Source organism: Pristis pectinata, chromosome 1 (assembly GCF_009764475.1).
Source record: "Pristis pectinata isolate sPriPec2 chromosome 1, sPriPec2.1.pri, whole genome shotgun sequence".
Lineage (NCBI taxonomy): Eukaryota > Metazoa > Chordata > Chondrichthyes > Rhinopristiformes > Pristidae > Pristis > Pristis pectinata.
This window is the reverse complement of record NC_067405.1, coordinates 78,810,262-78,824,701: the sequence shown is the minus strand read 5'-3', so window position 1 is coordinate 78,824,701 and position 14,440 is coordinate 78,810,262. Positions and strand designations below refer to the sequence as shown.

The 14,440-nt window shown below is 41.7% G+C and overlaps 1 protein-coding gene across 1 annotated transcript in view; it reads right to left on the bottom strand.

Moving 5' to 3' along the window:
• The window catches only part of LOC127573584 (protein FAM117B-like), a 157,994-nt gene that overhangs the window by 127,037 nt on the left and 16,517 nt on the right, over window positions 1-14,440 (bottom strand). The window contains 1 exon segment of the mRNA XM_052021948.1: window positions 5,261-5,412. Within this exon segment, the coding sequence (XP_051877908.1) occupies window positions 5,261-5,412 (152 nt within the window).

Genomic DNA, 14,440 nt, shown 5'->3' with positions numbered 1-14,440 from the left:
ATAGCGTGAATCAACTCCTGCCTCAGATGACCTGGATTTGCTTCAATTTGCCCACCTCCACAACAGGTCAACAGCAGATGCAATTTCTCTGGCTCTTCACACTGCTCTAGACCATCTGGACAACAGGAACACATACATCAGGCTATTGTTCATCAATTACAGCTTGGTATTCAACATCGTCATGCCATCCAAACCCATCAAGCTTCAAGACCTGGATCTCTGTACCTTCCTCTGCAACTGGATCCTTGACTTTCTCATCAGCAGACCCGAGGATTGGCAACAACTCCTCCTCACTGACCACAGGTGCACCTCAAGGCTGCGTGCTTAGCCCCTTGCTCTACTCCCTATTACATGCGACTGTAGCTCAGCACAGCTCCAATGCCATATACCAATTCACCAATGACACTACAGTTATTGGACGAATCACAAGTGGTGACAAGTCAGCATACAGGAGCGAGATAGGACACCTGGTTGAGTGGTGCTGCAACAACCACCCCTCATTCAGCATCAGTAAAACTAAAGTGATCATCGACTTTAGTAAGAGGAAGGAGTGAACATGCACCAGTCTACATTGGTGGATCAGCAGAGGAGAGGATCAGCAACTCTAAATTCCAGGGCATTAACATATTACATGACTTGTCCTGGGCCCAGCACATAGATGCAATTACAAGGAAGGAGTGCCAACATTTTTACTTTCTTAGAAGGTGAAGGTGGTTCATCATGTCTCCAAACAACAGATGTACTGTTGAAAGTATCCTGACTGGTTGCATGCATATGACAAACTGACTTTGAGTGAAAACACTTTGCATCTCCTCCATTCAAACATTGAACATTCTTAAAAACCCAAATAGTAAATTAAAAATCCAAATAAAGCTGTTTAAAAAAGCAAGCAAACGTGTGAATAATCTATGCAAGTTATCTGAAATTTTCCTTTTGGAGCCATTTCCTACCATTGAAATGAATACATCAGGACTTCAGGGTGATTTAGTGCTTACAAGTTAGCAACCCATTTGTTGTAGTCCATGAACAATCCAACAATGGAACGTTGCCAGAACAACAGTGGTGAGGTCCACACTTTCACTTCAGTGATTTAGGGAATCAGACTATCCTCCAAAAAAAAAAGGTTGGCTGCCACACATCAAAACTGATCTGCAAAAGCTCAAGCACAATAGCTTATGGAGTATTAGCCACCATCTTCACAGAATCATAGAACAGTACAGCACAATCCAGGCCCTTCGGCCCACAATGTTGTGCTGACCTTTAAACCTCACCTAAGACTACCTAACCTCTACCTCCCCCATATCCCTCTACTTTAAATTCCTCCATATACTTACCTAGCAATCTCTTGAATTTGACCAATATACCTGCCTCCACCACCACCCCAGGCAGTGCATTCCATGCCCCAACCACTCTCTGGGTAAAAAACCTTCCTCTGATATCTCCCTTGAACTTCCCACCCATTACTTTAAAGCCATGCCCTCTTGTATAGAGCATTGGTACCCTGGGAAAGAGGCGCTGGCTGTCCACTATCTATTCCTCTTAATATTTTGTATACCTCTATCATGTCTCCCCTCACCCTCCCTCTCTCCAAAGAGGAAAGCCCTAGCTCCCTTAGACTCTCCTCATAATCCATACTCTCCAAACCAGGCAGCATCCTGGTAAATCTCCTCTGCACCCTTTCCAACGCTTCCACATCCTTCCTACAATGAGGCGACCAGAACTGGACACAGTACTCCAAGTGTGGTCTAACCAGAGTTTTGTAGAGCTGCATCATTACCTCGTGGCTCTTAAACTCGATCCCACAACTTATGAATGCTAACATCCCATAAGCTTTAACTACCCTATCCACCTGTGAGGTAATTTTCAGGGATCTGGGGGCTCTTTAAATCACTGCCGTGCCCAATGGCTCGCAGGAACCGATGGGGAGACGTCCAGGATACCCTGATCGGGGGGGGGGGGGGGCGAAGGGAGTTTCAAGAGAGGTACAACCAGAAGTGTCCCACTCAGGGTGAAGAGCACGGCCCTGCCACACCATCCCTGTAATTTTCAGGGATCTGTGGATGTGAACCCCCAGATCCCTCTGCTCCTCTATACTACCTAGAATCCTGCCATTAACCTTGTACGCTGCCTTGGAGTTTGTCCTTCCAAAGTGTACCACCTCACACTTCCCCAGATTGAACTCCATCTGCCACTTCTCAGCCCAGCTCTGCATCCTATCAATATCCCTCTGCAATCTTTGACAATCCTCCACACTATCCACATCACCACCAACCTTTGTCATCTGCAAACTTGCCAACCCACCCTCCTACCCCCTTACCTAAGTCATTAATAAAACTCATGAAAAGTAGAGGTCCCAGAACCGATCCCTGTGGGACATCGCTAGTCACAGCCCTCCAATCTGAATGCACTCCCTCCACCACAACCCTGCTTTCTACAGGCAAGCCAATTCTGAATCCACACAGCCAAGCTTCCCTGGATCCCATGCCCACTGACCTTCTGAAGAAGCCTACCATGTGGAACCTTGTCAAATGCCTTACCAAAATCCATGCTCATAGATCCTATCTCGTAGAATCCTTTCCAACAGCTTGCCCACCACAGACATAAGGCACACTGGTCTATAATTCCCTAGATTATCCCTACTACCTTTTCTGAATAAGGGGACAACATTTGCCACCCTCCAATCTTCTGGTACCATTCCCATGGACAATGAAGGCTCAAAGATCCTAGCTAATAGTTCAGCAATCTCCTCCCTCACCTCACAGAGCAGCCTGGGGAATATTCCATCAAGCCCTGGGGACTTAACTGTCCTAAGATTTTCTAAGAGCTCCAACACATCCTCTCTTGATATCAACATGCTCCAGAACATTAACCTTACCAACACTATCCTCAGCATCATCAAGGCCCCTGTCCTTGGTGAATACTGAAGAGAAGTATTCATTGAGGACCTCACCCACTTCCACAGCTTCCAGGCACACCTTCCCACCTTAGTCTTTAATCTGACCTACCTTTACTCTAGCCATCCTTCTGCTCTTCACACGTGAAAAAAAGCGTTGGGATTTTCCTTAACCCTACTCGCCAAGGCCTTTTCATGTCCCCTTCTTGCTCTCCTCAGCCCCTTAAGTTCCTTCCTTGCTACCCTATACTCCTCATGAGCCCTATCTGATCCTTGCTGCCTACACCTTATGTATGCTGCCGCCTTCCTCCTAACTAGATGTTCCACTTCTCTTGTCACCCATGGTTCCTTCACCCTGCCATTCTTTCTCTGCCTCACCAGGAAAAATTTATTCCTAACATCCTGCAAGAGATCCCTGAACCACAACCACATCCCCATAGTACATTTCCCTTCAAAAATGTGATCCCAATTTACACTCAAGTTCTAGCCTTATAGCCTCAGTCTGTCCTTCCCCAATTAAATATCTTCCTGTCCTCTTTGCTCCTATCCTATGCTAAAGTTTATGGAGCAGTAGTCACTATCCCTGAAATGCTCACCCACTGATAAGATGTCACCTGACCCGGTTCATTACCTAATACTAGATCTAATATGGTATTCCCTCTAGTCCGCCTGTCAACATACTGTGACAGAAATCCGTCCTGGACGCACTGAACAAACTCTGCCCCATCTGAACCTTGGTACTAAGCAGGTGCCAATCAATATTTGGGAAGTTGAAGTCTCCCATGATAACAACCCTGTTATTCTTGCACCTTTCCAAAATCTGCCTCCCAATCTGCTCCTCAGTATCCTTGCTGCTACTGGGGGGCCCATAGAATACTCCCAGTAGAGTAACTGCTCCTTTCTTGTTCTTAACTTCCACCCATACTGACTCTAGAGAGGATCCTTCTACATCATCCACTTTCTGCAGCTGTAATAGTATCCCTGACCAATAACACCACCCCTCCTCCCCTCTCCCTATCCCTTTTAAAACACTGAAAGCCAGGAATATTCAGTATCCATTCCTGCCCTGGTGACAGCCACATCTCTGCAAGAGCCAAAATATCATAGTTCCATGTATTTATCCAAGCTTTCAATTCATCACCCTTATTCCTGATACTTCTTGCATTTAAGTACATACACTTTAGCCCATCCACCTTTCTACTTTCATACCCTATACTCTGCTTCTCCTTCCTCAAAGCCTCTCTATATGTTACATTTGACTTTACTCCATGCACTTCTTCCACTGATCTATCCCTCTGGTTCCCATCCCCCTTGCAAACTAGTTTAAACCCTCCCGTACCACACTAACAAACCTGCCTGCAAGGATATTGGTCCCCCTCGAGTTCAGGTTGCATCTTGCAGGGGATTCAAGTTGACAAGCAGCTAAGTGCAGTTGAAGTATGGCTGGTCTGGAGTAGTGTCAGCTTTGGCCATTGTACCCCAGAACTTGGTGACAATATAACTTCTTAAGATTAGCAGTAAGCTTTGAAAGACTAAATTATGACAATAGGCAACATAAATACTATATTCATAATTCATTGTTACATCTTCCCAATCTAGCTTACATCTTTTTGCACTATTACTACACATATTTATCAAGTTTACTATTATCTGCAAACTTAGATTTTGCCCCCACATATCCCATATCCAAGTCATCGACATACAGATTAAAAAATGCAGTGAATCGAGGACCAACCTCTGAGGAATACCACCATGAACCATCATCCAGTCTGAAGAACAACCCCATTTACTTCAACTCTTCTATACCCAAGCCAACATTTTATTTTAAAACATCCACATTACCACACCTTTATTTCACACACTGATTTTTGTTAACCAGCCTCTTATCTGTGCTTTGGCAAGATTCTTATACCAGTATCTACTGCAGTCCCTCTACCGAGCTTCTCCATTAGCTCAGTATAGAAACTCAGTCAAGTTGGACAAATAATATTGCTGGTTCTCTTTAACATGAATTTGGTTGTGTCTTATTTATTTCTTCTTTTTAAATCCAGATGGTTCCTAAAAGTTTGAGCGCTTTGTTTATTCATCAATTTAATAGGATAAATACACAAAAACATTTGGTTTGGTGGGGGGGGGGGGGCAGATAAGAGGGGAAAATCTTGGGAAATGCAGAATTGAAAACCTGGTACATTCACCCAAAATATGCTGAACTATGAAACTGGGATCATTTGCTTTGGTTTTCAGAGAAGGACATGATATGGAATAACATGATAAAATGCCAGAAATAGTTCAGAGGACTAAATGCCCCCTCCTGCTCCACTGTCTTACAGAAAAATAATTTTTAGTGAAAGACTCGTGTTCACATACCTGTGTAGCTTTATCTCTCATACAAGGGGCAGAATGGCTGTGGACATCACGAGGCCACTGACCAGTGAGGTACGGAGCTGCAAGTGTGTCCAATGAGGATGTTCGACGAATACTATTGGAGGGACTCACCAGACACTGACGTGATCTTTCAACTGAAAATAGAAAGGAAAAAAATTGCATGACATTTTCAGAAATGTAATACAATATTTTGCATTTTGACAAGTCAAAATGTAATCAGCAGCCCAAAGTTCCTACTCTCAAGAGTTCCAATAATGTCCTTCAATTTTTCCTTAAAGAAAATTCTAACAAGGAAAATAAATTCTTAACAAGTCAATGGTTACATAGGTATTTAGGTTTTGTGCTCAGTGGTCATTGAGAGCCTTGGAGTGGGTGGCAGGAGACGAGGGAACTGAATACGTCCTACCCAAAAGACTAAACAATTGTACTTCCAGCAAGGATCACTGGCAAGGATGAGCCCTATTGATTTACACATCTTCAGACAACAGAAAACCTTAGTTCTATTCAGCCAGTTCAATAGTATTCCCTTGATGCATATTCAAGTTTAATAACCCCCTTCAAAAGCCATTTCTTAAACATGTCATTCAGATGCCATTAAATGTTCACACAAGTGGAACCAGTGACTGACCTTCTCCAGTTCAACCAACTCATTTCAGCAAACCTGCAGAAGAGCCATCTTTCAGCATGATTGAATATTCTCTTTAGTCAAGAATACCATGCATATTACAACTCTTATGCTATTGAACATTGTTTTCTAGGGTTGTTTAGGACTCTGTTTCCAAAAGAAATCCCTCCAGTACCAATTTCGTTATTCTCATTGATTAAAAGCATTAGTGGGTCAAGAAATGAACTCACTGAGAGATTTGAAGGGCAGACCAAAGTTCCATACCATTAGGATGTTATGCTTCAGAAAGGTCTTAATTGCCCAACATTGTTTTGTGCATTTTGAAAACTCACAGCTCTGGTGAGATACGAAATTTTCAGAAAACAATATTTGACTAACAAAATAAAAACAGGGGAAGGCTACTCAACCCCTCAAGCGTGCCCCACCATTCAATATGATCATGGCCGATCTGCCCCAGGCCTCATCTCATCTGTGCCAATTCCCCATAGCCCTCAATTCTCCAGTGTTTCCAAGACACATCTACTTTTTCTTTAAATACCTCCAATGATCTAGCCTCCATGATCCTCCAGGATAGGGAATTCCAGAGAGTTACAATTCCCTGCAGGAAGAAATTCCTTTGCACCTGTTTTAAAATGACCATCCCCTAATTTTGTAATGATGTCACCCCCCCCCCTTTTGAGATTCACCCACTATTGAAAGCATCAACCCCATCATTCCTAACTCCCCCCACCACCAAATTTCATGTTTCACTAAGATCACCCATCATTTTTCTAAATGAAAGAATATAGACCTAAATTTCTTTAACAGCTTGTGATAGCCCAACTCTTAGAGGAATTAGTCCAGTGAATCTGTTCAATGGCTTCCAAAACCAGCATAACCTTTTGTAAATAAGGGGACTAAAACTGTGCAATACTCCAGATGTGACTTCACTAGTAACTTGTACAACTGTAACACTACTTCCCCACTTCCAAAAGCAATAAAAGGCCAATATGCTTTGACTGATACCTCACTCTACAAAGAGAAAGTTTATTGTTATATGCACAAGTACGTGCTCCAAGTACTTTCTACAGTTACAATCAATGTTTGAAAAAAATAAAACGTAGATTCTTTTGGCAATCACCTCCATTCCAAGCCCCATTGTTCTCAACTTCTAATCCAAAGAAGGGGGTAGAAATTAATTGGGAAACAGGAGAAACCCTCTGCTGGAATCATACCTAGCAAAGAAAGATGGCTGTGGTGGTTGGAGGTTAATTATCTCACCTACAGGTGATCTCTGCAGGGGTTCCTCAGGGTAGTGTTCTAGGCCCAACCATCTTCAGCTGCTTCAACAACCTTCCTTCATCACAAGGTCAAAAATAGGAATGTTCGCTGATGATTGCAAAATGTTCAGCACCATTCATGACTCCTCATAACAAAACAGCCCACATCCAAATGCAGCAAGACCTGGACAATATCCAGGCTTGGGCTGATGGGTGGAATTCATGCTACATAAGTGCCGGGCAATGATCATACCCCACAGGAGTTATCCAACTATCATCCTCTGACATTACCATCACTGAATCTCCTACTATTAATATCCTGGGGGTAACCACTGATGAAAAACTGAACTTGAGTAGCCTTATACACAACACTGCTACAACAGCAGGTCAGAGGCTAGGAATTCTGCAGCAAGTGACTCACCTCACGACCATCCCCACCCCCAAAAGCTTGTCAATTATCTTAAGTCAGGGATGAAGTTCTCCCCACTTGCCTGGATGAGTGCAACTTCAACACTCAAGAAGCTTGACACCATACAGGACATAACAGTCCACTTGTACAGCACCTCATCCACTCACTCCACCAATGCACAATAGCAATTTGCTACAGTGCATCCTGTAGATGGTACAACTCACCAAGATTCCTCAGACAGCATCTTCCAAAACCCACAACCTTGATCATCCAGGAGGACAGCAAAAGCATGGGACCACCACCATTTGTAAGTTGACCTTCAAGCCACTTGCCATCCCAACTGAGAAATCTACCAGTCTTCATTCACTGTCAGTGGGTCAAGATCTTGGAACTTCCTCCCTAACAGCACTATGGGTATACCCACATCAAGGATTGCAGCAGTTCCAAAATGCAGCTCTCACCACCACCAAGGGCAACAAGGGATAGACAATTAAAAGTGGCTTGATCTGTGAAGCCCATGTCCCTTGAATGAATACAAAAACAGAACCAGTGATTGACCTTAGTCTCATTTAAGCACCTCACTGAATTTGCAGGTGAACCATCTTTCAGGAACAGCTTGTTTATACCCTACATGATTTTAAATACTTCTACCCAATCCCCTCACCACACCCTTTGCTCCAAAAGCCAACAACCCATCTTGTGTGTCTTCCCACAAGTCCTTATCCCTACAACCATTTTGTTAAATCTCATCTGCATCCTCCAAAACATTCACCTTTTCTTAGTTGTAGCACCCAGAACTGAACAGACCACTGCAGTTGTGGCTGAAACAGAGGTTTTGTAAAAGTTTGGAGTTAAGAATTAGAGGATCTTATTGCAACAAAATTTTTAGAGGGTAAATGCAGAGTTGTTTCCTGTTGTTGGGAAAACCAGAGTTATACATTATGGTACCACATTTGGTATTATGTCCTTTTCTTCACATTCTTCCCACCAAAATTCAACACTTCACATTTTTCAGCATTAAATTTCATCTGCTGCTTTTCTCCTTTAACGCCCTCAGTTCACTGTGCTTCCAAATTTTATCTTCTGTAAATATTAAATGATTTCTCCTTGGGTGTACATTAAGTGTTTCTAATGGCAATACCTGGGAATTTCCACTGTACATTTCCCTCTACCACATGAAATAACCTTTCAAGTATTACTTCCTGCTACTCAGCCAAATTTTTTATTCATGCTGCTATAGACCTCTCTATTCTATAGCTTTTGATACAGCTACAACTTAAGGACCCGTGGTGTTAAAGGCAAAGTACTAATAGGGATAGAAGATTGGTTGACTGGAAGAGGCAGGGAATGGGAAGAAAGGGGTCCTTTACAAGATGGCTGTCAGTGACAAGTAGGGATCTGCAGGGGGTCAGTGTTGGGACCACAAATTTTCACTTTATATATTAATGATCTGGATGAAGGAACTGATGGCATTGTAGCCAAGTTTGCAAATGACACTAGATAGGTGGAGAAACTACCTGTCCTATGATAGGTGGGACGGGTAGTGTTGCAGAGGCAGGGAGTCTGCAGAAGGACTTGGGCAGGTTGGGAAAGTGGGCAAAGTAGCAGTGTAGGGAAGTGTATGGTTATGCATTTTGGTAGGAAGAATAAAGATGTAGACTATTTTCTCAGTGGGGAGAGAATTCAGAAATCAGAGCTATGTAAAGTTTGAACGTATCAAGGACTACAAGTCTACTCTATCTTCAAATTTGGCAAACCCTGTTCAATATTAAGCAGTTTAATAGATTAAGTTTGGAAAATAAAACGTTTTCCAAACAGATAGATTCCCTCTTCCTTTTGGTCAATGATCCAAAACAATCAAAATTTAGTTAAATCAATTTAAAGGTAAAGAAACATTGCATACAAAATATTCAGAAAATGCAAATATACAAGACAGAATCAAATGAAACATTCCAAAGATAGTGTTGATACTTAGAGCAATAAAGCACAGAAACACACCCTTCAGCCCAATGATCCATATCACTCCATTTCCTACCTGTTCATGTGCCTGTCTAAATGCCTTTTAAACATTGCTATTGTATCCGTTTCCACCACCTCCCCAGCAGCATGTTCCAGATACTTACTACTATGCAAAACCTGTCTTGCAAATCTTATTCAATCACCATTCACTTCACCTTAAAACTATACCTTCTGGTACCTTACATTTCCACTCTGTGGGGAAAAAGACTACCTACCCTATGCATCTATTTTTATATACATTAGGTCACTCCCTCAGCCGCCGACATTCCAGAGAAGACTATACAAGTTCGTCCAAACTCTCCTGACAGCCAATACTCTAATCCAGGCAACATCATCTGCATCCTCTCTCAAGCCTCCACACTTTTACTGTAATGTGGCAACCAGACCTACACCAATGTGATCTAACCACAGCTGCAACACCATTTCCTGACTTCTACACTGAATGCCCTCACTGAAGATGACCAATATCACGCATGCTTTTTTTTTAAAACCACCCTACCTCGTTGTGTTTCTACTTTTCGGAGCTATGGACTTGCACCCAAAGATCTTTGCACATCAATGCTCCCAACAGCCCTGCCATTTACTATATACTTTCCCCTTACATTTGACCTCCAAAGTGCAATACCTCACATCCAGATTAAACTCCATCTGCCATTTCTCTGCCTATATTTCCAACTGATCTATATTCTGCTACATCCTTCGACAACCTTCCTCACTAGCCACAACTCTGCCAATTGTTGTATCGATTGCAAACCTAATCAGCCCACCTTCAGTTTCATTCAAATCATTTATGCAAACAGGTGCCAGCACTGACCATTGCAGAACACCATTGGTCACAGACCTCCAGTCAGAACAACATCCCTTGGTCTTCTATGGTCAATTTTTCAAAGTCAATTTTGAATTCAATCAAATCTCCATGGATCCCATATATCTTAATTGTCTGGATCAGCCTACTATCAGGGACTTTCTCAAAAGCTTTACTCAAGTCCATGTATACAACATCCACTGGTCTGCCCTCAATCATCTCCTCAAAAAAAAACTCAAGTTTGAGATACAACCTCCTCTGCACAAGGCAATGCTGACTAATAAATCCACACTTTCGCAAATAAAAAAAAGTGACTCTTTCCAAAAATCTTCTCCAATAATTTCACTGCTGTTGATGCAAGACTCACCCACCTATAATTTCCTCGTTTGTCCCTACTGCCCTTCTTAAACAGAGGACCAACACTGGCTTCTCTCCAGTCCACCTGTTGCTAAAGAGGATACAAAGCTATGTCCAAACCCCAGCAATCACTTCTCTTGACTTGCTCAATCACCTGGGATAAATCTAGACAATCCCTGGGGACTTACCCACCTGAATGTTCAAGAGACCCACCACCTCATCTTTCTGATATTAAGATGACGTGGAATACCAATCCCTCCCCGATCTCACTATCCTCCACACCCTTCTTGTTAAATACTGCAAGACACTTCTTTAGCACTTTCTTTGGCTACAGACATTAATTTCCTCCTTTGTCCTTCAGTGGTCCAACCTTCTCCCTCCTTACCCCCTTGTTTTTCAATAACATGCCTCTTTAATTCTACTTCCCGAGGACATTTCATGGTCTTTTAGCCCTGCTGATTCCCCATTTAAGTTCTCTGCTGCTTCCTTTAGGGCCCTGTCTGACATCAGTTTCCTGAACTTTACATACTTTTCCCTTTGACTAGTTTTGCAACATCTTTCCTCATCCAAAGTTTTCAAACTTTGCCATCCTCATCTTTCTTCCTTGTGGGAAGATTTTTGATCCTGAACTCTGACCAGCTGGCCTTTAACCACTCTCACATCAGATGTGGACTTGCCTCAGAACAGCCACTCCTAATCTACTCTTCCCAGCTGCTGCTCAATAATGTTGTAATAAGCCTCTCGAATTTGGCAGTTCCCACAGAGAGCAACCCCACCCCCACGATCCAGTCTTTTCCTTATCCATAAACTACTTGACCACTGTTCCCAAAATGCTCTCCCACTGAAACTCCAATCATCTGGCCAGGCTCATTACCCTAATACAAGGTCTAAGATGGCCCCTTCACTGGATGGATTATCGACATACTGTGTCAAGAAACTCTCCTGGACACTTAAATTTTGCCCCATCTAAACTTCTAGCACTAAAGGAAGTTGTAGTCAATATTGGGGAAATTGAAGACAACTACCCTGTTTCTTTAAAATCTTCCCATAATTTGCTGACATACTTGTCTCCATCTCCTGCTGGCTATTGGGAAGCCTATAGCATAACCCCATCATAGTGACTGCACCATCCTTATTCCTGGGCTCTACCCATATTGCCTCACAGGAGGAGCCCTCCAGGACGTTTAAATGCTTCTGCATTCTCCCTGATCAGTCATGCAACTCCCCTACTTTGTTCACATCCCTTTCTTGTCTGAAAGATCTGAATGTTGAGCTGCCAGTCCTGGCCTTCTCTCAACCAAGTTTCTGTAATGCCCACAACATAGCAAGAGCCTGGATCAGTACAGGCAACAAGTTCATCTGCCTTACCCTTGCATTAGATATTTCATGGGATGAAATGAGAGCACTCAAATGAAACCCACATGGTCACAGTGAGAAAGTGCAAACTCCACACAGGCAGCACCCAAGGTCTGAGTTGAACCCACATATCTGGCAATGTGATGCAGCAGTTCCACTAGCTGCTCCACTGTGCCACCCTGGAAAGAGAAACCATTTCTGGTTGAAGAGCCTGCAGAGTATTTCCAGCATGTACATGTTTTTGATTTACTAATCCTAACAATCACTCCTAGGGAAACATTATACACCTTGCACCAAAACACAAAAACTGTTTACCAACATGCTCTGACCCCAAACAAATATCATATCTTTGCTGTTAATCCCATTCAATTCAATGATTTAATTCTTGATGCAAATTTTCAAAAGCCTTTTGTAAGTCATTAAACAAATCTACCTTCTCCTTTACATCATTGTCTTAGTCAACAATTTCCCTTTAACAGTAGGGTGCCAATAATTTTCATTTTGCTTTAATTCAAAATTTCACCATAATTTCCATTTGTAGCAAAGTGGAGCAGTACTTTATTTTGCCATCACGTTAGCGAGTGAAACCTTTGGCTGCCTTTGCATAATACTAGTCCTGGAATACATTTACTTACCAAATTATTGGACCCACTGAAAATTTATTGTCTAAGGAAGTCTACCATTTAATGGCCCATAGGAGGTAATTCTTGAAACTAATTTTTAAGATTTATTCAGTGGAAGGACTATCAAAGAGGGTCATAAAATTGGAAATTCTATTGCTCAAAAGTCTTTTGTTGATTTTACTAAAAATATTGAAATTACAAATACTGAAACACCTATTGGCATTTGTACTGTCCTTTCAGTATTTCTCCAAACCAGAGTCCTTCATTAGGGATTCAGATGGGCACTCCAAATGACTATTTAGCATTATAGCATATTGGCTTGTTTTAACTGAAGTTCACCAGATTTGATAGCACTCATGTAACAGAAGAAATAGATTTATTAAATCTGATCAGTTTCCATTTTCTTTTAATGCATCTCATGCATACAATATCTGGATCTCAGCATATTTCTTTATAATTTTGAAATATACAATCTTCATGGGGCCCATCAATACATAGTATATCAATCATCTGTTAGACAATTCCACAATGTTCTGTTTCATGATTGTGATTAAAAAACTGATTAAACAGAAATGTGGAATAAGTTTTTGCCAAAAGATCTACAAACACTTTTCCATCTTTTCATGTACAAATGGAGACAAATTTTGCAGTGCAATCGACGATCACCATTGTTGCTTTCTAATGTCAACCCATTACCTTCATCAGTTCTTTTGGTATAGAAATTATAATTACTCTAACAGGTTCACCCAATTGTTATTTTAAATCTCCTCTAACTTTTTGCACTAGTATTTCAGACTAAAGCAAAATACCAAAACAAATAATCACCACTACACAATTAAAAAAAAGTGGGTGGACACCCAAAATAAGAGCCATGTGGAAGACGAGATGCACAGAAGGTGGGATAGAAGAAACAAAAGGTTATGTTAAACAAAGTACAACAAAAAATGCCTGAGAGAGTACTTAAGAAAATAAGGGTCAGCCACCTAGCCCCTCAAGCCTATCCCACCATTCAATGTGATCATGACAGACCTCTCTCAGGCCTCAACTCCTTTTCTGTGCAAGTTCCCCATACTCAATTTCCCCCAATCCTTCAAAAATTTATCTACCTCCAGTTTAAATACCTCCAATGATTTAGACCCCACTAATCTGGGGAATAGAATTCCTGATATTCACTACCGTCTGATAAGAAATACCTCTGCACCCCAGTTTTAAAATGCCCACTACTCATTTTGCACTCCCTTCAAGATTTGTTTGCTTTGGAAAATATCAATATTGACATTCCCCCTTTGGAACTTGCAAGTTTCAACATCATCCCTTATTCTAAACTCCAAAGAAAATAGATCCAATTTATTTAGCTGCTTATAATAGGACAAGCCTCTCACTTTAGGAATTGGCTTAATAATTACCTTCTGGACTAGATTTGTCATGTATCCTTTCTTCAATTAAGGAATCAAAACTGTACACAAGCGATTTGTGGCTCTACCAACACTCTGTACAATTTTAACTATATTTTCCCATCTTTAAATTCAAAACCCTGCAAGGAAGGACAATATGCCATTTGCCCTTCAAGCTACTTGCTGTACATGCCTACTTTTGTGATCACTGCACAAGAATGCCAAGATCCCCGTTCACCAAATTACAGGAATGTGATTAAAAGGGTAACCAGAATAGCAAAGAGGAAAAAAGTAGTAATACAAAAATAAAAATTA